Raw genomic sequence first — 23,098 nt, 5'->3', positions numbered from 1 at the left:
GAACTTAAAGTGGCTCATAAAAGCAGTAATTAAAAAAAAATGATTCTGGGTAATGATCACGACTTTATCGTCCTAATGATTATTAGTTGCACCCCAATATGACAGTAGAGATGTTAGCAGCAGCAAGAAACGTTAAAAAATATAAGGAATATATTATCTAACGCGGTGCACCTTCAAAGCGTCCAATAATTCATCATGAGGCGCCACGTAAACAAGTAAACTTCCGTGAGCTGCATCTGTGACCTCCAGACAAAATCAAACAATGGTGCAGAACTAGGTCGTTGTCCTTTTGATCTGGACCCAGCGTGCACATTCACGTCGCTCACACACACACACACACACACACTAATCCAGAGCTCGTTTGGGACGGATTAGATGAAATGTCATAGTGGGACACTCGCCTTTAAGCTTTAAACATTTTACTTAGAAAGGCACAAACTAAGACTTCCTGGTAAATTATTTAGATGTATGAAATAAAAATTGACCCCCCCCCGTCAAGACAACATTTTGGGCCATGACTGAAATATAAGCATTGTGAAGTACTCTTCCTACATCAGTCTTTATTAAGTTGTTTTCTTATTTGTTAATTTCAAACCTAGTTTTCCCCACTGTACTCGGTTTCCTCCCCCCCTCAAAAGTGCAATAATCAAAGGAGAGTTTAATATCCGTTTCTCTCAATCTTCCACAGTACCTGAGGCCAGTGACTGCGCTACAAAGTCCGCGTTGATAGACAAAAAGAAAACCAGTGAGGAAAAGAATTGAACTCCAGAGTACTACAACATAAAAATAACTTTTCAATGCAAGGATTTGACTTCAAAAACCGAGGATTCAATTACAACAAAAAAGAAAGAAAAGAAAACATTAAAATCCTCCAAATTCAGTTTTATAGATGAAATGCATCCTGTGCCTCTCGGATTTAACATCAGCATAGTTCCCCTCTTCCTCTTTACTTTGATCCCAAAAACACACACCAAAGGAACAAAGAAAAAAAATACTTTCCTAGAGAAGTTGTTTTTTCCCCACTCGAACGGTTCCCCCGGATCAACAGCTGATCTTCATAGAATCTAAATACATCAACTGTTTCAAACAGTCTTTTTTTTTTTTTTTTCATATTCACGCCACAGTATTCGAGTTTCATTGTTACAGCTTTTTTTTGTTTTGTGTTTTTACACTTTTTCTCAAGCCCCCTGTTGTAATGTGGGCAACGTTTACTTTTCATTGCTAAAGGAATCAAGAGTCTGTTGTAGAGTCAGTAGGACTGCAACGTTCCTTCAGCTCGCCAGTAGCCGGGGAGCACTGAGAGCGAGAGCGCGAGGTACAGCGTGACAGTGGAAGGTGGGGATGAAGAGGTGAGGAGGAAGCTGGAAAGAGATACAGGACCAAGGGGGGGGGGGGGGGTCTGTGGATTTGCTTCCATTTAAAAATCGACAGTGACCACAATGTTTCAAGTTCTCTCCATGTTCTTGTTTCACTTGTGCCTCTGAAGGGCTTTCCTCTTTCTCCTTTTGAAGAAACAACAGCACCTGCAGGAAAAGAGAGGAGCGCATTCAGGTACAAACAACAACTCAGACATTAGCTGCTTAAATAGTACATCTGTGATCGGATTCTTCATTGTTAAATGAATGAATGCTACACATTCTGACAGTTTTGTCTCATACTTGGTTTCATCGGCCACTTCGACCTCGGTGGGAGCGGTAATGGGAGCGTTGGAGTGTCCGGCTGTGGGGTCATCAGTGTTCAGCTCGCCATTTGTGGAGCTCATCACCTGCAGAAGTACGAAAGGACCCGAGACTGCTCACACACACACATATTCACAACAACTGACTTGCATGAAATAAATTAGGTTTCACATCCAAATATATGCAACAGTGATTCTGTCAAATTGTCTACCGCCTCAGGCAAGGACAGCAGTTCAACATGTAATGCCAGGAATGCTTCTTGAAGGCGAGGTTAACATATTTTCCTGCCCGTCTGAAAACAAAAGGGAGATACCAATATAGACTGACAATCTTCTGAGATCAGCCATCCCATTTATTCATTTGATTTGTCCAAAGATTTATCTCTGGAAGCACAATGAGGCAGAAATGATGATAGTTTAAAAAAAGCTGGCGTGACACTTTTATTTTATTTTTTTAAGACAGGGCAGGGAAATATCAACCTAGCATTTAAAAGCTGCAGTTCTATTAGCCAACACTGGGTGGCACATGATTGCCACATTTATTATGCAAGCCTCTTCTTTCTTAAGACACTATGAATGTGCTAATATTCTATTCTCAGTTTCAATTGCAATTGTATTTTTTACAAAACAAATAATGTTGTTTCCATCTTCTTTGTTTTTCCTCAGAATTTTATATTTTTCTTTTTTAATATGGTTTGCGTGAAAGCTGCTGTTGGGCTCCTTACAGAAAATGAGGCAAATGAAGCAGCGAGAACAAACGGAACAAGGAAAAGCAAAAGATGCACGGGGGTTCAAACAGTCAGATGCAGACATACGCAGAGTGTCGAGACAGAACTCTTGACATGCAGTGAGGGGACAGCGTGAGAGAGGGTCAGACACATCCATAGCTATGTAGCTTCATGCATTAGCCTTCAGCAGCAGCAGCAGTACCTGAACAGAGCCCCCCAGCCGCTCAGCTGTGAGGTGCGACCCCAGAGTCTCCTTATTGGTCACTGGAGTGGGCTGAGACTCACTTCCTTTGGGCTCAGGTGACTTGACGCAAAAGAGCAAAAAGGTTGAGGCCATGAATTTGTGAGGATGGGGGGGAGGAAGGGTTGTGGGGTGAGGGGTGTGTGGGATGTGGAGGGTAGAGGGGGGGGGGGGGTGAATGGAAAAAAACAACAACAAAAACAAAACAAAAAAATTATAGAAGACATCTCCCCAAGCAGAAGCAGGCTTGTTAAGAGCAACTATGTTAATAAAGGAGTAGAGGGAAGCAAAAATTTATGCAAAGCAGAGATCACCAGGCTAATAAACGTCATGCAAGAGTAAAAAAAAAGAAAACCCCAGCCTTGATCACCTCAGCTAACAATGCATATTCAACACGACACCAAATCGAGTACATTTATTCATACAACCTGGGACTGCAGATGTTTTGTTTTATTGTAGCCGACTATTTTCACCATCATTATTATTATTATTATTATTATACATCGTACTGGAGGTGGCGTTTGGCAAGCTTCAACAGGGTGGCAAGATGATATTGAGCCAATCGTTTTAAATGTGGAGCAATAAAAGGGGGCTGGGAGTTCACTGCAATAAGTCAGTCACAAAGTCTAACGGCCTCCCTGCATGGATTTAGGAGAAACACTGATGATCAGCACCCTGGATTTAGGAGGGGCTTTCAACTAAACCAAAAACACTTGAATCATTCTCCCTATACCGAATCACGCCAAGAAAGCAAGGCTCGGTCAGCATGCCGGAAAACATCAAACTAAAGTCCACATTCTATCACACACGACTAATAAGGCTCGTCATTACTGGTGTGAACAATGCAATTAGCATTTTCAACTCATGCGTGCAATGACCAAAGCTTAGACTGGTAAGGCGTGAAGAATACATCGAAGTGCTTTGTTTCACGGCTGGAGGAGGCGGGCGTGACTAACCACTGCGCGCGTTTAGTATCGAGTTAAAGTCTTATTGTTTCACAGAGACTGAGGAAAGGTGACGCCGCTGCCCTGTAGTCAGAGCGTATGCGAGGACGGCGATGGGAGAGACACGGAACGGAACGGGCCGCTTCCTCCTGCAGGACGTTGGATGCAGATGGGCACCGCCTTGGCAGGTGAACGTCGACGTGTTTCACGCTGATGGCCTCACCTGGTTTTTGGTCTGCTGTTGTGCTTTGTCTCTGCTGCTGGGCTGTAGGGGTGCATCGCTGGGGATGGGGCCTATTGGCGTAGGCTGCGAGGGACACAAAAGACGCAACCGCCGTCAAACAAAAATACTGAAACTCAATGGTCAAAGTAAAGGGGGGGGGGGCTCAGCAAAAGGAACTCACGAGTGATTTTCCGACCCAGTCGTACTCGTAGTCAAAGACGTAGCCGTTTCTATCAAACAGATCGGTGAAGAGCTTCCTCAAGTAATCGTAATCGGGCTTCTCGAAGAAGTCCAGCCTCCTCACATAGCGCAGGTAGGTGGCCATTTCTTCTGCAGCGAGAGGAATATCGTTAACTCACGAATCAAAAAGAGAAGTAGAAGATAAAAGGACATTTCTCGCTTCGACCGACCAGGGAAGCTTTCGCAAAGGACTTCAATGGGTGTCGCCCGTTTGGTGTCCCCAATTTTCTGATACCTCTCCTTCAAAGTGTCCGCCTAGAAGAGAAAGAGCACAAGCATGGACAAGGAGGTTTCACCAAAAGCTATCGAATACCCATCAGGATTCACGACACCAGACAAATATCTCATCTTAATATAAATATTAAACTGCGTTGAGACGCGAGTTGTAAAACCGGTCACTATACTCCGTCGTGTTTTGCTGTCATGTTGTGCGTTTGCGAGAGCTTGTCTTGGCCTGAGCAACCCGACATCCCCCGCATTCATCTGCCATGCGCTTCCTCCCACACAGCAAATGTTCAGAAGAGGCGTCTCGTCTCCTCATGTATCCGACGTACGCCTCTGATACGGACGCTTGCAGGAAGCCCAGCCACGCCGCGCAGCGACACCCGCCGACCACGCAAGCGTTCCCATTCGTGCTTCAAGCTCCGTCTCAGGAACTGTTCAAATGCAAAATGTGTGTGTGTGTGTGTGTGTGTGTGTGACTCTGTGTAGCAACACGTATGCAAATGTAAGGGAGCGACGACATTTGACTAAGAGCACCTTTGTTGAATTCTGTCCTGAAAATAAAAACACGAGTGATGCGTCGTGACGCTCGCAGAGACCGACGGCAGGTTGCATAATCAAAAAAAGAGAAGTCGGCCATGATTACGGTCCTGTCAAATACGCAGGTTTAGTGTGTATTAGCAGTGTTGGATGACTTTAACCAATATGCAACAGTACCTTTAGGCCCTGCCACGGGAGGCTTCCTCGGAGGAAATACATGAACATATGACCCAGCGCCTCCAAATCGTCCCTTCGGCTTTGCTCTGCAATAGAAAGAACGGGATGGGAATTACAAAGCTACAAAGTTAGCAGACAACTGGGGCTTAGGAAATATAAGGCAGCACATCGGCTCAATAGCACAGGAGTTGCAATTAAACATATGCAGCATAAAAACTTCATACAGTGATGAGCAAAGAGCAGAGGGATAGAACTCGGGTAATGAATGAGGCGATTGGTCAGATTTAAAACGTGCAGTTTCAAAGACGACTGAAAATGAACCGGCCCAAAGTGACACAGAAGATCTCCAGAGACACCGAAGGTTCACTCAAGCCCAACGGTCAAATAAATAACGACGTGTAAAATCGGCTTTAAAAGGTTTTTGTTTATGTAGCTGTGTATATGTACCAAAAGTAAACACAGAGCAAGTCTCAGATAAATGGATAACTGTGTTCCTGATATTTTCTTACCTTTTCCCAAATGTGTGTTGATGCTCATGTAGCGTGCCGTCCCAGTCAGACTCTTGTGCTCCCGGTAAGGGATGTGTTTTTTGGTCTCGGGGTCTATGTACTCTTTGGCCAGACCAAAGTCAATAATGTGGATGGTGTGCTGCCTCTTGCTTCCCGGCCGCCCAACCAGGAAGTTCTCTGGCTTCACGTCTCTGTATATCAGACTCTTGGTGTGGACGTACTCCATCCGTGTAATCTGGAAGAGCAATAAATGGCTCGCGATCAAAAATTCAAATGTTGGGAGCAAATAAATGATTTGGGGCAACATCAGAATGCAGTTTGATGTCAAGAGTGAAGATTACACAGTCCATTAAATGCTGAAAGCTAGTCATAGCTAGTATTCAGTAAGTATTTAAGTATTCAAGGTAGTTCAGACTAAAGTGCAAGACTGTAACCAGCTGTGGGACGCACATGCACTGTTTAATCCATACAAATAATTCACAGTCCCGACTATTCCACCTTGTAGACAAGCACCTGGGATTTCCTTCCATTACGGTATATAAAAATATGTATATTTTGTACTTTTAAATGACCAAAGTCAAAGTCTAAATACTCTTCCAAGCCTTACCAGCTGTATGGCTATCATGAGGACGGTCTTGAGCGAGAAGGTGCGGTCACAGAGGTCAAACAGGTCCTCTAGACTGGGCCCGAGCAGCTCCAGCACCATGGCGTTGTATTTCCCACAAGGACCAAAGTAGTACACCTGAGGGATTCCCTCTGCAATCACACAAACGCATCGAGTTTTTGTCAGACATCGCCACAAGACGTTTGTAGTCTTCACGCAGAATTAACGTTTCTCTTCAAGTGGTGCTTTTACTCCAAGGGCGGCGGGGGAATCTTTACGATAGGAAGGTAAAACCACACCCGAGATGGCCTCCATCAGCAGGTCAGAAACGGGTGTGGCTTAGTCTGAAGAATGAGGATAAATCAAGCCGACAGGAGGAAATAATGTTTCAGCACGGCGTGTTTGGGTGGATTTTAATAATTGCAAAGGAACTATGGAGTGTTCGATTCACAATTTACGACAATCAAACTTATTGTATCTGCAGACGAGCCGTCGCATGCGAGAAGGGAAGGGTGCTTTCATGGCGTTCACAACGGTGAATTATAGATGACTAAAACACAGGAGACAACCACAGAGAGCAGGACAGGGACTGAATATTAAGGATCAAGGCACACGATGACAGGAGTGGCAACAGGAGTTACTCCAGTTCAGTGCTGTTCTCACAATGAAACATGAGCAGTGTTGAGGTATGTAGAGACGAAGCCTGGCGCCACAACACAGGTTGCACATAGCATAACATCCTGTCACGAAGCCACAGAGCTCCACAATAATAATGGAACATAAGGTTAAGATAATTCCACGTGCTGCAGTAAAATGAATTCAAGCTATTATTTATTGTCTCTGTCAAAAACGTTCCCTCATTCATTCATTCCCTGTCGTTGCAGACAACTTAAAGTAAAGCTAAAGTATTTCAGATGGACCAAGTGCTCCTCCTGTAAGGCAACCGGAGGTGGTGGCATGATGCCTTACATTTACAGATGAGCTCATCTGCTTCCTTACAAGCAACCACATAATGCAGACGCTGAGATGTGTGTTGACAAATGAAATATTACCCAGCCATATTAACAGACAGGAAAACCAAGCCATGATAAAAAAAAAATTAAAAAAAAGGCTTTACAATAATATATAACGATGAAAATCTATTTCAGAGAATGTCCGGTGTTTTGTCTTATTAATAGCCTTTTTTTTTTTTCTTATTGTAGATCAGGACCAACCGTAAAAATGGTTTACATTTTAGTAGCAGTAGAATCGCTGCTACTAAACAACTGCAAGGCAAAGTCTTCTGTTAAGGGCCGGGAGGCAGGATTCCCAACAGCTGGGATCTGCTGAGGGCAGGAGAGCATTAACAGCGGACAGATAAGCTCCTCCTGAGCGTTAAGCACCGATCGCTCCGCGCTGGGACACACTCCAGTCACTGGGGTTGCGAATGAGCAGCAGGTTCCCGTGCCCATTTAGCCAAGCTGACGACATAAGTAGAACCAATTGACTCCTCCCGTGCCAGATAGTCAATTGGTTCCCTGTCATACCGCACCTTCACAAAGAGACAGCAGCTCTTTATGTGGTCATATAGTAGCTCCAGTTTTACCTGATTGTTATTCAAAGTACGTCTGATAGCAACGTGCCGAAACAATAAAAGACCATTTTACAACATTGCTAATCAATCCTTACATTTTCACACAATAACTTTGATAAAACACACTTGGGATTTTTTTTTTAATAGTTTTTTTGATGTAAAGAATAGCACGACCACACCAGCATTCTCAGCCAATAGGAATCCAACATATTAGTACCTTCCACAGGACTACTCTTTCCGTGTAAGAACAAAAAGGGGGAACAAAAACAAATATGTCACCAAATATGTTGTAACGCTGGTTTGCTTTGAAAGAGGAAGCTGATTAATACTTGAGAAGTACATGCTTTATTCAGAGCAGTGTTCAACTGTAGAAAAATGTGTAGGAAATATGTGGGAATCGCAAACAGATCAGACAGAAAGATGAATAAAATGAGGACGAACATAAAACAGGCCTTTAAGCAAGCAGCACACAACCAACCAGGGAGGTGGAGGATAATGTGACGAGGGAAGCAATCCAAGTAAACACACCATAATGGCCCGACTCTATAAATAGCCAAGGACTGCCCGAAGGTCCCACCTCCTTATCAGCAGTTGTGGGCTTTTTGCTCCGGCACAAGGAGCCAGGAAACTGGCACGTGTTGCAAAATTAGAGCTCGACGCACACTCGTCGGACGGGAGGATCAGTGCGACACGAGGATGAAGCCGCTTGTCAAAGTGCTAGAATGACAGTAGCTGCTCATGGCTGGTTAGCGCCGACCACAGGCTCTACATAATCAGTCGTTGATACTCTGAGCAGCCAGCCAGCCAGCCAGCCAGCCAGCCAGCCTCCTCCACGTCCCACGACCCGCCATGTCGTGCACTACGTAGCCAAAAGCCCATGTCACCCACACTCCTCTATTTTTTCTCCCCTTTCAACAGATAAAGAATTTCTTCAATGGACAAAGTGAAGTGATATAATGTTAATCGGGACTTGTTGACCTGTTGACCTGTCTATGGTCCCAAAAAAAGGAATAGCCGGGACATGCCGGCGTGGCTAGCTATAGCGCTGAAAGCAGCAGGAGTGAACTCGACTGTTCTTTTTTGCTCTTATAAGTTTTCATAAGCAGGAAATAAAGTGATGACACGGTTGCATTCGTTTTCCGAACTAAGAACAGAACACAAAGATAAAAGAAACAAATGAGAGAAGAAGAAAAAAAAGCACGCCGGCTGGGCCGTGGTGTGACACGAATGAAGTCCCGGTCCCTCCCAAGGATCCGTCTGAGTCTGCCTCCTCTCTCATCCTCTGTAACCAGCCCAAACCAGATGAAAGAGCTGCTGCCCCAGAGTCACAGCTATGCATCAAAGCACATTAACATGTTCTGGGCAGTGCTGCAGGGGAGGAAACATTTGGTACTGTAGATGTGGGATTAGAAAAGAGGAGGCAGGCTTACATAGCATCTACCGGTTTTCACAGATGTGGGAAGATAAAGAAACGCGAAGTTTAGCCTCGAGTAGAATGCAAGCTGTACTTCTGCTCCCGTTTCTACTTCCCTGGTGTCGACACTAAGGCAGATACTTTTGAAAATGCATCCTCTCCTCTTCTCTGCCACTTTTTGCACCGTGGAAACGGAAAAATGCAGAATCTGAAAAGTGTCACGCTGAATGGAAGCTTTTCTCCAGATGAGGGTTCTAACACATCGTGAAGGGCAGGCCGGACGGGCTCCACAACAACTAAACCTTAGAGTTTCAAATTATGTAAGAACTACAGCACAGTATATAATCCTGTGTAAATTACACAAATTACACGTAAGGGATGCATGACATTTTTAAGATGTAGATTTATAAGGGGAATCCAATTATCTAATTAACGGATCCCTCATATAAACCAGGTTCTTTGTGTCAGTTTCTAAATATCAAGGCTCAGTTTTCTTCCTCACAAGACTGTTCTAGTTTAAAAAAAAAAAAAACAACCTCCCGGGCTTTTAACTTGTTCATCATGACTACCACGTAAACAAACTGCGTCTCCTCTTACCTGAATTTCCCAACTGTTTGTAAAATCTATACTCCAAATGGAGCTGTGGCGCCCTGGACTTTATAGGTTCCTGAAAGAGAAGACAGGGGAACAGAATCAAAATATTATAGAGACCACAACTCATAAAGTCATTATCCTTTATCAATAATGACACGTCGGTCATTCAGCTCATTTTACACTACTTGCAAAAGGAGAAAAATACAAGCAAAAATATAACATTTCTAAAAACAAAAATTAAGAAAAGCTTACAAGTCATTTCAAACATCTATGACGGCATTACTTTCACACAACAAAGGGAAATCACAACTACTCTACACAAAGGCGCCAAGAGCTGTATCAAAAGCAGTTTGTGAGCGACAACTTCATACGCACAATGGCAGCAGTTTTATATTGTGATTTTAACACCTAGTCGAACGGGAAATTCATCTGGTGTCAGACTTGTAGGATGTGAGACGATAAAGAACAGATTATGTGACAAGATGGCCGATAATCAATCCCCTGGGATTTATTGTTCGTTGTTGCCGCCAGCCGCAGCTTCACCACCTAAAATGTACCGGTAATCTGATTAACCCCACTCCCACGATGACAAGGGCATTATGGACAAACATGAAGAGGATACAACAAACACACACCCAATCGTCATTCCATTTCTGAGCCTTCAATAAACACAGCACAGCCTGCGACAACGCCCGACCACGACGACGGCGAGCAGCCCCATCGATGCCGGTTTGTCATGGATTCACAGGTTGTGAAGAATCTGCTTGCAAACTTGACAAAATAAACTTTGCCCCATATGAAACAGTCAAAACACAACATTTACAGCGAGTCGCTGAAATATAGATGCCCCGTGTTAATGTGTATTCAGGTACAACAGCTACCGAGTGAGAAGATATAAACTTAGAACTAAATGCAAACAAGAGAGGCTTGAAGTGAGATTTAAACCAAAGAGTCCCGTGTGCATGCAATGCTAAGGCACTTCTATTTTAAATGATATGAACTGAGAGCTGAAGGCTGTTATGCTCCCACATTCACTCTGTTAGGCCCGCTCCTGGTGCCCGGCGAGCACGTAGGAGTGCACACAATGCAAGAGCTGTGTTCTACATAATAAAGGACTTTCTGTCTTTCTGTGATGGCCGCTCTCAGGCCAGTGGGATGCGTTCTGTGGTTTTAGCTTCAAGAGTCAATCAAACTGCTTTAAAAGAGGCGTTAATAAAAGAACTGACCAACATATACAGTGCATTTGTCTATATTAGCGCTACCAACAAATACTGCTGCGGAAGAACTGCAGCTACAGAAGTGTGACATGAAATCTTTATATGGCCTTTCAAGGATTCCTCTCACAGTAAACACCTGAAGCTAGTACAAATACCTCAGTGCGCCCAAGGTGGTGGTGTCTGTATTTCAACCTGCATGCAGAAGCTCCAACGCTCACATGGGTGGAGTAAACCAGCAGCAACACGCAGTTCTTTTCCTGGGATTAAACCAACGCAGCATATGATGTCATGTCGGGCTAAATCTGAGCTCTACCTCAACATAGCTGGATCAGAATCCACCTCGGCTTCGGATGGATTAATGACCCCCCCCCAATGAAGAAGAATCAATAAAACTACTAATGAGAGAATTAGAATATTAAAGAAGTGACAGGAAATCACATTAAACATGCGGTTAAAAGCTAAATAAACAAATCAAACAATAGTGCTGCAGTATTGGTCTAATAGTTTGAGGGTAATATTCTCAAACTACTATTTCAACTCAGACGCCGACACCACGGCGTGATCAGACCCAAACAGAGGCCGGCCTCTGACCCCATAAATCTCAGATATCAAAACTGTGCTGAGCAATATGGACAGCTGAGGGGACGTAATGCAACAAATACGTAAATACCTGTGCTGTTTATAGTCTGCAGAGCTATTGTGACATTCGACAGGTGCGTGTGCATTCCTACGCGAGTGCCACGTCCAGGCAAACAGGCCCAACGTTATGGATAAGCCAAGAATAGACCCTGACCTTCGCTTGACATCCAAGTAAACCATTTAACAATATTCAACAAGCGGCGTGACTCGCCTCGGCTGCAGACAACGCCACTCCCTCTGCATAGTCCATCTCTAGATAACCACTGAGCGCGTGGTCAAAACACACGACCGCTGTGCGGTGCGTGTTTTTTTACCCATTCCAGAAGTCTTTCTATCAGTGGAAGATGATGCTCAGGAACAACTGGCCGGTGTCCAGCACTTATCCTATTTCAGTTTCAAATGTAACACGCCCAAGATGGAGCCATCAGCTGCCTCCCAAACCCCAGCATGATAGTCACAATCAGACATCGATAGTATGTTCTGTGGTACTTTTTGGTGCCGGTGCTGGTTAAACGGTTCACCTTGACCTGGACTCGCGTAATCACTTGAAATTTACTGGTGTAATTCAGACCAGCTGATCAGTTTCGAAAAGGTTTCTTAAATCTTCAAGGTCAGCTTAGCGGTTACCCTCAAAGTGCCGTTCATAAAGAACTCTTTTTGACAAAGGAGGGAATTACCCTTAGTCGTCGTCGTCCCCCCCCCCCCCCCCCCCCCCCATCTCTTTATTCCCATGACGTCGCAAAAGGATTTTGATATTTTAAGTAGGGGTGAATTTCGGTCCCAAATATCTGAGGTGGATCTAGGTCATGATAAACATTCTGGATCACTTCATATATATATATACATACAATAGGTGTATATATATATATATATATATACACCCTTTGTCAACATGAAGTGTATGTATCTGGCACATTCACAAGCGACTTCGTTTCCCTTTTCAGAGTTCCTCTGATCAACAAATGCTGCAGGGCATTATTTTGACAGCCTGGAAAATAATGACAATATGGCTGGAAGAGGTGCGCTGTGTGAACGGTGAATACTTCCTGTGTATTCTGACGCCTTTTACAAATGAATTAGGTATCGACTCAGAAAGCTGGAAAGGCCTTTTTCCAATAGAAAAAAAAAAAAAGCCCTCGTTTTCGGTTCTGTGACAAAAAAATGTTTTTTGAGACAGACGAGGCAGAATTTGTGTTATCAGAAATTGCAACAAGGCAAATGTGATCATAATGAGGCCTCAAACTAAAGCATGACAGGGTTAGGGTTAGATGCAATTTGCAACCACGTATAACGCAGTGCATGGTTTCCATACAAACAATGCTATGTGCTTACACAAGCGTTTTTTTTTGGTTTTCATAGCCGAATATAAATTAAGAGCGTCTCAGGAACTGATTCAGCATTGTGATAGGGATTTACCAACAACAGCTGCATATCCAGAACAAATGAAACGGCGAATACGAAAGCCGCGAGCATAGTGCGAGTGCTGTTGCGTGTGAAAGAGCAGCGAGCGGCAGACGGCGAGTGGAACAGAGGAAACATTTAGCAGCGCAGCTGTCACTTCAGCAGGAAACTTAAAGCCTTATATCACACAGACATGGCCGTTCCTCCAACAGATTGATGACGAGGCGGTCCTCTTGGCTCAGACCAATGACGTGTCAGTTGAAAAGACGAAGCACCGCATTGGCTGTCTGAAGGACTGACATGCCGTACGGTCCTATGACCAGCCAGCGCTGACTCACAAACTGAGTCACAGGCGTCACCATCAAGCTGGCCAGAGAGGTGAGAAGGGCCGGTTCACAGCACAGCAGCGAGTCCCCGAATCGTGCTACGAGTCAGTTTGTCTCATCCTGAATGGCCAGTCTGACTGGGCGCAGCATAGACACCATAACCGATGCTTTTAATGACAGATCTATCCGTCTAGGTTAAGTGGTACAACGCTCGACCCTAATGCCACTGCAACAGGAAAAATGTCCATTCCAAATAGGATTTAGTTTGAGTTGGGGCTCACTGAACAGACTGGCGGGCGTTGCTCTGGGAAATGAGGACAGCGGCGTTTTGACCGTTTCAGTTCCTCTCAAATTATGAATCTTCTTTGACGTGGATTAAAGTCATAAATGGAGCGCGTGCTGAGACAGATGATGTTCCTGAAACCAGGTTTAACCAGCTGAATGAGTTTCCTCCTTCACGCATCCACACGTTCGTACCCGTCTTTGATGAGCAATGTTAACGATATGATAATCATCAATGTTTATACCGTAGTATGCTGTGAACGGGGTAACTGCTGCAACCACACTCCTGACAAAGGCCCCAAAAGGTCATTTTTTGCGATGAAAAATCATAAATATGCACCTCGGTGGGAAAACTAGGAAACCTGACGGAACCTACTGAAACTCCGTTCTTCTAGTTCGTGTGGCCTTTCCTGACCCCGTGCCATGTCATACAATAAGCCCATGACTATGACATACACTTACTGCAGTGTTGTCATGTTGTGCAGATATTACAACCACTGGTTAGCTATTCCTGATAATACCAGGCTCGCAGACGGCACATCACACGGGAACAAGTCCTTGTGCCGTTTTACCGCTTTTATTCACGCCGGAACTGGCAATGCTTTTGCATCTTTTTGTCGGCATCAGTGAAAATAACAGACAAGACCAAGACCTAAAAATTGTCACAGAGCAAAACAAGAGGTTAAAAGACCAAGGTAAAAAAGCGTGTTAAAATAAAAACAAACAGTAAGACACAAAAATGTGCAAAGCCCTGAGAGGGGAAAGAAGTCGAGATGCTCGTTTTCTCAGCGGAGAGTTATGTCACCATTTAAAATGTGTTTATTGACTTCAATCTGAAACGCTGCTGTGGCTTTAAGACACTGGGACCCCCCCCCCCCCCCCCCCCGGGAGCGAAGCCTGCAGTGTACTTACAGCAGCCGCTACATCGTCCTGCCTCCGTCACATAAGCATTTGTGAGTGTGAGAACCGAAGACTGAACCACTGTGCGTCCACGGGGCCAGCTAACAAAGACAACCTTTCAGCAAGCAGAGGTTTCCTCCTTCTCTGTTGCTCTTTTGAAACAACATTTACAGCAGTTCCAGATTCACTGACAGAGAACCTTGTGCACCATGCTGCCACGCATTTACATCCCTGCTGCCGCGTGGCGTGGTGTGGCGTGGCGTGGCGTGGCGTGGCGTGGCGTGGCGCACCAGGGAGACGCTGGCATTCACCTTTGTCCCAGGTGCAGACAAGGCACGACCCAAATGCCAAACGCTGCAAGCTGATACACGAGACACTCGGGACAGAAAGGCACAAGCTCAACGCCGAGTAATCACCGTGTGCCGTCCTTCAGAGGCCGGTACCTACTATTGATTACAATTCAACGAAGGCTTAAAATACAGAAGGCCTGAAACACCAGGAAACAGATTACACAACGCCATTTAAGAAGCGGTCTAGCTACTTTCCTGGTCCATCAATCACATGCTAAACGATTGGTTCAGAAATCATCTCAAAGAAAGCAGTCGCCGCTGCAGCGACGGGCAAAGAATGGAGGAAGAACTACGCTTGTCGAGCGGGTGGTTGGAAATAACAGGACTATTATCTGTGTTAGTCCATGAGGAAGAGCTCATACTTTTATATAACCTTGGTTCAAACTGAAATGATGACGTATTTATCAAATATGGATCTGAACTTTGCTACAGCACAGCCAATCTCGCGTATTAAGCCCTCAAGCAGTAAATACATTTGCATATTTCGTAGACTGAAGCGCTGTATAATACTAATCAATACCAGAAAACATAAATCTCGTGAAAGTAGTCAATTTGATTCTACATAAACCCGAGCGCTCATTCTCAGGCCGATTGTTGGCTGGATCTTGTCGTGCTTTGTTGACACCATTAGCACGCTTCCTTCCTCTCATTCAGACAAATAATGGTTCCAGCGGGCCACGACATCCAAAAGGAGTGTCACGGCCCTAACGCCGGATCCAGATATAGCTGGACACCATGAGGATAAAAATACCAAAACAGATGGGAGGGTTCACAGGAAAGGGAGAGAGGCAGCGAGTGCAACTGAAGCTTCAGAGGAGAGAACTGCAATTATAGCCAATTGCTAACCTTCTGTGTGGTTAGCAAAGCCTTGAGTTCAGAAATAATGACCTCGCTGGGATGTACAAATGTCAAGATAATCATAACATATGTGGTGTAGATGATACCTAGCATGCATCGCATCTATTCGGACTCCTTCACTCGAGTCCTGGGCGACCTACATGCATCATTCCATCATCCTCGTCGGCAAAAACTGTATCTGACAGCGAAATATATATACAAGAAATTATACTCAGAGGAAACGGTAACTGGCTGCAATTAGAGTAAACAAAGCAGCTTTGATATTTCATAAGGCTTTCCAGAGCCGGTTTAAATTTAATGGAACCAGCCACTCTGAAAATAAATGTTCATGCTGATACGAAACACAGAGGCAGTAAATTATTGATTGCTCATAAACCCTAGTGCGAGATTATTAGAGGGAGAGCTACCACAAGAACTGACCGAGGGACAGCGTGGGATGGTTAATTAGGAGGTTTGGAAATGTTGTTCTTGCAAAGAATGAATTGTTTACTTTCATTGAATATTCGAGAAAGAGATTTCGGCACAGAAGACAGCGAGCAGAACTATTTGTTACGAAACACATCAAGTAAACAAAAACATTACAAACACAAGATCCGAGACTTGAGGTCGTCCCGTCATTAAAATAAAGTAAAAGAAGAATAAGCAGTTGTGATAGAAAAAAAGACAAATTCAACATAAACATACGTTTACTTACCTGATGCTTGCTAATAAGCATCAGGTAAGGAGAATTTGTCATATAGACTGTAGACTAATATGGGAGATACACCATTAACGCAGTGTGCTTCATAAGTTCATTCATAAATTCACGTTTCTTACTTGAAGATGAACTTACCAATTTGATGGCCACATATTCGTTAGTATACAGGTTTTTCCCCAACCGCAGCTCTCCGAAGTTCCCGCAGCCAATTTTTTTGCCTACACGGAAATTTGGGCCAACCATAAGAACTCCAGAATTGGTCCCAGAACTTCGTCCCCCATGTCCAGTCCTGCTGCCTGCCGTCTTAGACATCTTTTTACCTTCCTCTGTCTCTCCTTTGCCCCCTCTCTTGTCAAAATCCATAAGCTTGTGATACCCTGGCTTCTCCACGGTTATTCTCCAGCCATGCAAACCATAGAAACTCCAATAAACAACAAAAGAGGAGGCTTTGGGGAGGGGGGGGGGGGGGGGAATCTCACAGTATAGAGGAAAGGTGTTCCTGTTAAAATGGACAGTGGTTCAGAGGAGATTCAACCCCGAGGCCGATGTCCCTCCTGTGTCGATGAGACGGCTCTTCTGATGGATGGTTCCCTTTTTGTGGAGTTTATTTTTTTAGCAGAGGGTATCCTTTCTTGTGTGTTTCTCCAGCTCCTCTCTCAGCGTAGCATGTCTCTGCCTGCAGAATAGGCAGATTGTGTTGAGATGTGTCCTCAGACACACACACAAGACTAGTCATAAAAAAGCGCTCCGAAGCCCAGCTACTGCATCCACAAGGCCACTTGGGAACATCTCCTGAAGTGCCTCATTTCTTCCGGTCAGCCTTCAGTGACACTGTAGACGCTCTCCATGTTGCAGCGCAACAACAGATGAGGAAGCCATGTAATGGATGGGTTTGATGTCAGCTGCAGAGCTGCAAAAGCAAGAAAGAAATTAGCCGATTATCTCTTTGGCATTTAACGACAAAAACACGTTACCCGTCACAAAGAAACTCAAATCATCTCAAATTCTTACAAACCTTTACACCAGAATTAAGGTTTAACATTAAGAAAATACATGCTCACTAATTTTACTAGTTAGGTATCCCATTCATCATTTAAAATGGAAAGGTAGGTCAAACACTATATATTCACACTGAGCGAGACAATCAGTAATCAATTGAAAACCTCAAAGGTCAGTCATGATGCAAGTCTATAATATTCCATTACCAAAAATATAATTACACTTTTCTTGGGCAGTTTAACTTAAAAATCTCTGCAGAATCTCCAACCAGAACTGCTCTCATAACTCCCTTTTATTCATGATAGAAGATATTGCAGGAGCTGAAGAGAGCAGGTAATGAAGGCACTAACAATGGGTCGCTACTCTTTCCTATGGAAAGGCACTTACACGGATCAATGAGCGCAGCAATGCCTCACCTCATAACAGTCGCATCACCGAGAGGCTGAATATTGTTGAAGAGGTTTGAACCCTGTCTAGTCTATTCCAGCTGTACGACAAAACTCACAAATAATACGAACATTAAAGGATTAAATACAGTACTAATAGATGAGTGCGCAAAATAATATTTTTTGTGCTTTATTATGTTATTTTTCTTAAATGTTAGTTCCAAAAACTGATCGGGACATGACACTATCTGGAATAAAAATCCATTTGTGCCTGAACCGCAACCTATTTGGAGGTGTGCATGAGCAGAACAAGAATGTCTTTTTAAATAGGCAAGAATGCAGGCAAACATTGTAATGTCACGTTTCCCTTGTGATCCAGCGAGCCTACCTGATCATAAGACTTTAAAAATATGAGCAAGGTGGGTAAAATGACTAAGTGCATTTTGCCACGGTGACACAAAATAAAGTTTTTTTTAAATGTTGATGTTCAGACACGAGGATTGATGGAAAAGCCCCTTGAACACAAGGATCTAAAGGAAAAATACGCTCTTCTTTGCCATCTTAACCTATTGTTAGTCATTTCTGAGCTGTGCATTAATGTTAGCTCGTTCTTATGGGGGCAAAGTTGTTAAAACATAGTGAGTAATCTTATTTTTCGGGTTTTTAGGACGCATTTACAATATGAAAAGAAAAAAAAATGAATTATGTTTTCCCCAAAGTGAAGTCTTGGACGCTGTGATGCTGCTAGCAACGCAGTTAGCGTTAGCTCGTGGTAACACGACGTCATTTCATACATTATTAACAGTACTTGAATACAAAAGCCACAAAAATAAAACGAAAACTCAAAATCGACACAAAAAAATAAATAGCAATAGTTTACAAGTTTCCCTTGTGTTACAAAATAGCTGCCTGCTGGAGTTTACGTTGATGCTAGCTAATGGCTAACTGGCTACCGAAGGGAGCTGTCACCTAGCCTAATTTGAACAGCTGAGAGTTGCTGCTTTATCTGACAAGGATGAACTTCATTTTCCGATCAGAGATGAGAAAGAACTCAAAAATCAAGAAATCTCAGTCGACACGTACTTCCATAAAATCTAGCGTTGAAAGCAGCCCTAGCTGTGTTAGCTGGCTCGGTGGACAAGGCCAGGAACTTTCAGGCTATTTTGGCGTCAGTTCAATTTGGCTTGACATCGATCAATCTTAGCTAATTTTATTTAAATAGAATTAGTTTATATAATGCATATAGCTATACATTTAAAGCTAAATGGCTATATAATATAAATGTATCTTCAACAGTGCGGGCAAGTCAGCGTCAAACTGGAACGCCACATAGCGGTATTAAGCTAGCCCAGCTAGCACCTACCAAAACACCATTCCTCTTGGCCCAAATTCTCATAAAAAGCACAGCTACCGCGAGGATTTTACGTTATCTCAATGAATCACGTACCAACACGATAGAAAAAAACACACAACAGTCAATAAATAAATACAAAACAAGATGAAACAGAATAGAACGTAACATATTCATTGATTTGCTACGGTTTGGTTGACGTCACATTAACCTGGTTAGTTAGTAATTGCTTAATAACTCCGTCCCAAGCGACATTATAACTAAATTGTCATCGACAGAAGGTACGTTGAGGAAGAAAGCTCGTTGTTTTTTTACCTGAAACTATCGTTTTAAAGTTCAGATTTCAGCTACAGCCATTATCCTGACCACTGCCGGGCAACTCCTTAATCCTAAACAAGCGAATGCACGCCAGCGGCAGCCTGGGCTTAGCTCGCTAGCAAACTAGCCAACGAAACATAAGCAAGAACGTAAACACGACGAAGCCGTGTCTTTAAATAAAAAACACCAGCTACTAACAAAGAAAGCGCCGTGTTACCTTTAAAATACAGCTATCGCAACGTAGTCGAAGTCGAAGTCATGGTTCTCCGGTTCTCCTGTTGTCTCTTTAAGCCTCCCTCGGCGCCCGATTCCCCGGCAGGCACAGCGTCACGCTCGATCGAAGCGTTATGCTACGCTGGAAATCTAACGCAACTGTTTTGAGGAATAAGGAAAAGTATCATGCGTACATTCTTGAGTATGATTACTGCAATGTTGTCAATTCGATTTCTGTAAGCTATACGACGATATTGTTTTCGTTGCTTCCCAAAATAACGCAAATTTGAACTTTATAGTGTTTTAATTATTTTATGCAACATATGCATTGTAAATAAATGAAACATAGAATTCATGTACAAATAATTTTATTTACATTTTTGTATTCATGACTTGATTCTGCAGTGCCTACCCATAACACAGGATTTGTTTTTAATGTGTTTATTTCTGTGTAGCTATACTTGGGTGTATATGTAGTAATGATGCTCAAGGAGACAACAATATTGTTTATAATGTTCCTATTCATTGTTATCTGGACCCAAAAAATCTGAGACCTTCAGGATAACTCTTTGATGACACTGATCCCGACTGGGCCTAATTATGCTTGGTCTTCTAAAAAAAAAAAAAGAAGCGGAAGGTAAATAAAGGAATATGACTTCACAGTTTTACATCAATTCAACACAGATCACTAAATAAAAGTCTCTCTATTCCGATGTAGCATAGCAGCGAGCTCAGGTTGCTGGTGTTCAGGTCTAAAGCCCCAGGCGAGAGTGAGACTCAGCTTCACTGGAACCAGCGGTGTGAAGGGGAAGGCTGCAGTTTTTATTGACTGACAATGGATGAAGCCCCACATTGGAGCTGTGCGGGTGTATAATGGGCCATAACACTGGAGGTAAGCGGAGATCAGACAACACTCCTACAACTGGCTGGTGGGACGGTTGACTGCAACGCTCCCCTATCATGAAAGGGAAAATCGGAGCAGAGCAAAGTCGGAAGGAGCAACGTGAACCATCAGAGTCTGACGGAGCGAGGGGTGGGCAAGCATCGCTGGTTTGGTCCGCATGAGGAGGAAGGGGATACTGAGGAGCAGGGATGTTACTGTCGTTGTGCGACGTGGTGATGGCCTGTTTGTCTTTGGTCATGGCTTCCATCTCGCTGCGATGCGGGACCTCCTCTAGAACGCCGTCTCTGGCAATCGGCGAGCACCTCTGGCCTTTGCGAAACTTTGCTCTCCTGTTCTTGAACCACACCTGGTTGAGAAAACAGGTACATTTATCATAAAGCACAACTTTAATAACCTTTAAACCGCAAACCTTTTTTTTTTATTCTAATGCTTTTCAGCCACAGGCCTACCATTAATGAACAGGTAAAAACCATTGAATGAGGTTTATAACTATGCGTTCTCACCTGTATACGAGCCTCAGGCAGGTTGATGGCGAAAGCCAGCCTCTCTCTCATGCAGACATCCGGGTACTGCGTCTGCTGGAACGCTTTCTCCAGAGCCTGCAGCTGCGACGCCGTGAACGCCGTGCGACTGCGCCGTTGCTTCTGATGGTTGCCATACCGAGCCTCCAGAATGAGCTCTGCAAGGACAGACACACACATAAACTGAACAAAGCAGCAAATCCTCGCTAAGTTTACAGGATGAGGGGCATGACGAGGGTTTCTGCAGCACTTTACCAGGAATACAGGTAAAGTTTGACACAAAGAGATAGTGTGGATTGATTTTAGACTTAATAAAGTTACCTCCTTTCTGATTAGACTTAAAATGTATAATACTTTTTCCATTAGTTGAGTATTTCCAGGTTCAGAATTTGTAATTTATCTTGAGTATTATAAAAGTATTATAAATAAACGAATGCAATAACAATATTAATCTGTAAACAGCATTAAAAAGTAATCTGGTTGAGACAAATGTCTTTATGGTTCATTCACTTGACTTTTTTTTTTTAAAGCACATTTTATATACACAACATTATCGATGAAGTAACAAGTGGTCCAAGAAGTATTCAAATCGGTAAGCAACAAAGTGTAGAAATACCATGGCACAAATGAAAAAACATATTTTGTATTTAAATAAAATCTATAATGTGTTACCATCAAAGTATAAAGTACCAAATGTGAAATTGAGAGTGATAGTACTGCAATATTATAATAGCTATAAAATGCACATCTATATTGTGAGGACCAATCAAGTATTACCTTAATCTATAATACAATCATATTTATTTTTGAATATCTGAATGTGCAAAGTAAACAATACCGTTTCATTATTAGATATGTGGTCATCAATTAGATTATAAAGTACAGCACCTGAAATGAAATGTAATGGAGTAAAAGAATGAAGTGGTATTTTGGATATATACTTGACGAGTACTTGAGTAAATGGATTAGATATTTGTGATTACTCTTGCGTATATTTTAAAAATAACAACATAGAGCTGGAAGTGATATAATTAACGATTATTGTGAGAAAAAGTGGGCGAAAAGCGTTTTAAACTAGACTAGAAGTTTCTTAGTTCCTCCTGAGGTGCGCCGGACCGGCACCGGCACCGGGACCGGCACCGGGACCGGCACCGGGACCGACCTGCCAGTCTCTCAGCCACAGACAGCGTGTGGACGGCCGGGCTGGAAGCAGAATACACGCGGCACCGCTGCGCCATCTGGTGGTGCAGGTCCAACAGCGTGGGGTCGAACCCGTGGAGGGGAAACGCACGGAGGGAGGACGTCCCGCAGAAATGTAAGGAGTTCATGTTGCACCTATAGAAAGTCAGAGAGACGCATTTTAATCCCAATTTAGTCCAAGTCTCATTCATATCAAGTTCTAAATATATGAGCTCAACCAATCAACCATCATAAAATGAGAAAGTGAGAAACCTTAAGGTTATATTACTGTGTTTCTCTCCTCTTCCCCCGTTTATGAATACATATATATAATCCACGTTGAGAGACACAACATCCACACTCCCCACTCAAGATCCTGGCCTATAAATCATAAAGGCACCATTTTGAGATCTAGAAGGTTCCATCTAGACCCATCGTGCACAAAGGCTGCTAAAAGCCAGATTGTGTGCCCCCTTTCTTTTTAAGCATCCTCAGCCGTTTACCTGAGAGCCAGAGAGAGTCGACCGCAACCTGCAGTCCAGCGACTCCCTCCTCCGGTTCCAGCCGTATATCCTCCGGTGCTCCTTATCGGGGCGCAAACCTTATTCTCCCCAATCCATTCTCACGCACGATTATTTAAGGAGCATTTACCCAGGCTCCCCTCAACCATTAGCCAATAGAAAGAAAGGCATTAGCCGGGATTAGGTGGGATGAGGAAAGAGGGGGGGGTTGCAAGGGGCTCAAGTTTTTGAAACTATTGAACTTGGTAGATTTATGCCAAGGATTCCCCAATAAACGAGCGTTTCATTCCCTCCCGCTAAAACAATTACAACAATGTGGGTTGGCTAATCTCTGAGGCAGGACAGATTA

At 43.5% G+C, this 23,098-nt stretch overlaps 2 protein-coding genes across 4 annotated transcripts; both read right to left on the bottom strand.

The window, feature by feature from the left end:
* Positions 1–170: 170 nt before the first annotated feature.
* On the bottom strand, positions 171–16,753 carry csnk1g2b (casein kinase 1, gamma 2b). 3 transcript variants are annotated; one of them, XM_068743865.1, is made up of 11 exons: positions 16,493–16,753; positions 9,691–9,760; positions 6,110–6,258; positions 5,503–5,737; positions 4,994–5,079; positions 4,225–4,309; positions 3,996–4,144; positions 3,815–3,898; positions 2,609–2,710; positions 1,659–1,765; positions 171–1,523 (listed from the first exon to the last, which is right to left on the bottom strand). In XM_068743865.1, exons 1-11 carry the CDS (start codon positions 16,718–16,720, stop codon positions 1,469–1,471), a joined length of 1,350 nt encoding a protein of 449 aa, XP_068599966.1. In that variant the 5' UTR covers positions 16,721–16,753; the 3' UTR covers positions 171–1,468. The 3 variants fall into 3 exon arrangements, with proteins under 3 accessions (XP_068599966.1, XP_068599967.1, XP_068599968.1); XM_068743866.1 differs by lacking the exon at positions 2,609–2,710; XM_068743867.1 differs by lacking the exon at positions 2,609–2,710 and having other exon boundaries at positions 3,996–4,141.
* Positions 16,754–20,635: 3,882 nt separating this feature from the next.
* On the bottom strand, positions 20,636–22,377 carry dmbx2 (diencephalon/mesencephalon homeobox 2). The gene is made up of 4 exons (XM_068743470.1): positions 22,212–22,377; positions 21,032–21,207; positions 20,705–20,874; positions 20,636–20,642 (listed from the first exon to the last, which is right to left on the bottom strand). The coding sequence occupies exons 1-4, from the start codon at positions 22,375–22,377 to the stop codon at positions 20,636–20,638; spliced, it is 519 nt and encodes a 172-aa protein (XP_068599571.1).
* Positions 22,378–23,098: the final 721 nt, after the last annotated feature.

Source organism: Brachionichthys hirsutus, chromosome 9, assembly GCF_040956055.1.
Source record: "Brachionichthys hirsutus isolate HB-005 chromosome 9, CSIRO-AGI_Bhir_v1, whole genome shotgun sequence".
Taxonomy (NCBI): Eukaryota; Metazoa; Chordata; class Actinopteri; order Lophiiformes; family Brachionichthyidae; genus Brachionichthys; species Brachionichthys hirsutus.
The sequence above is the reverse complement of the archived record's forward strand: the minus strand, read 5'-3'. Positions and strand labels throughout refer to the sequence as shown.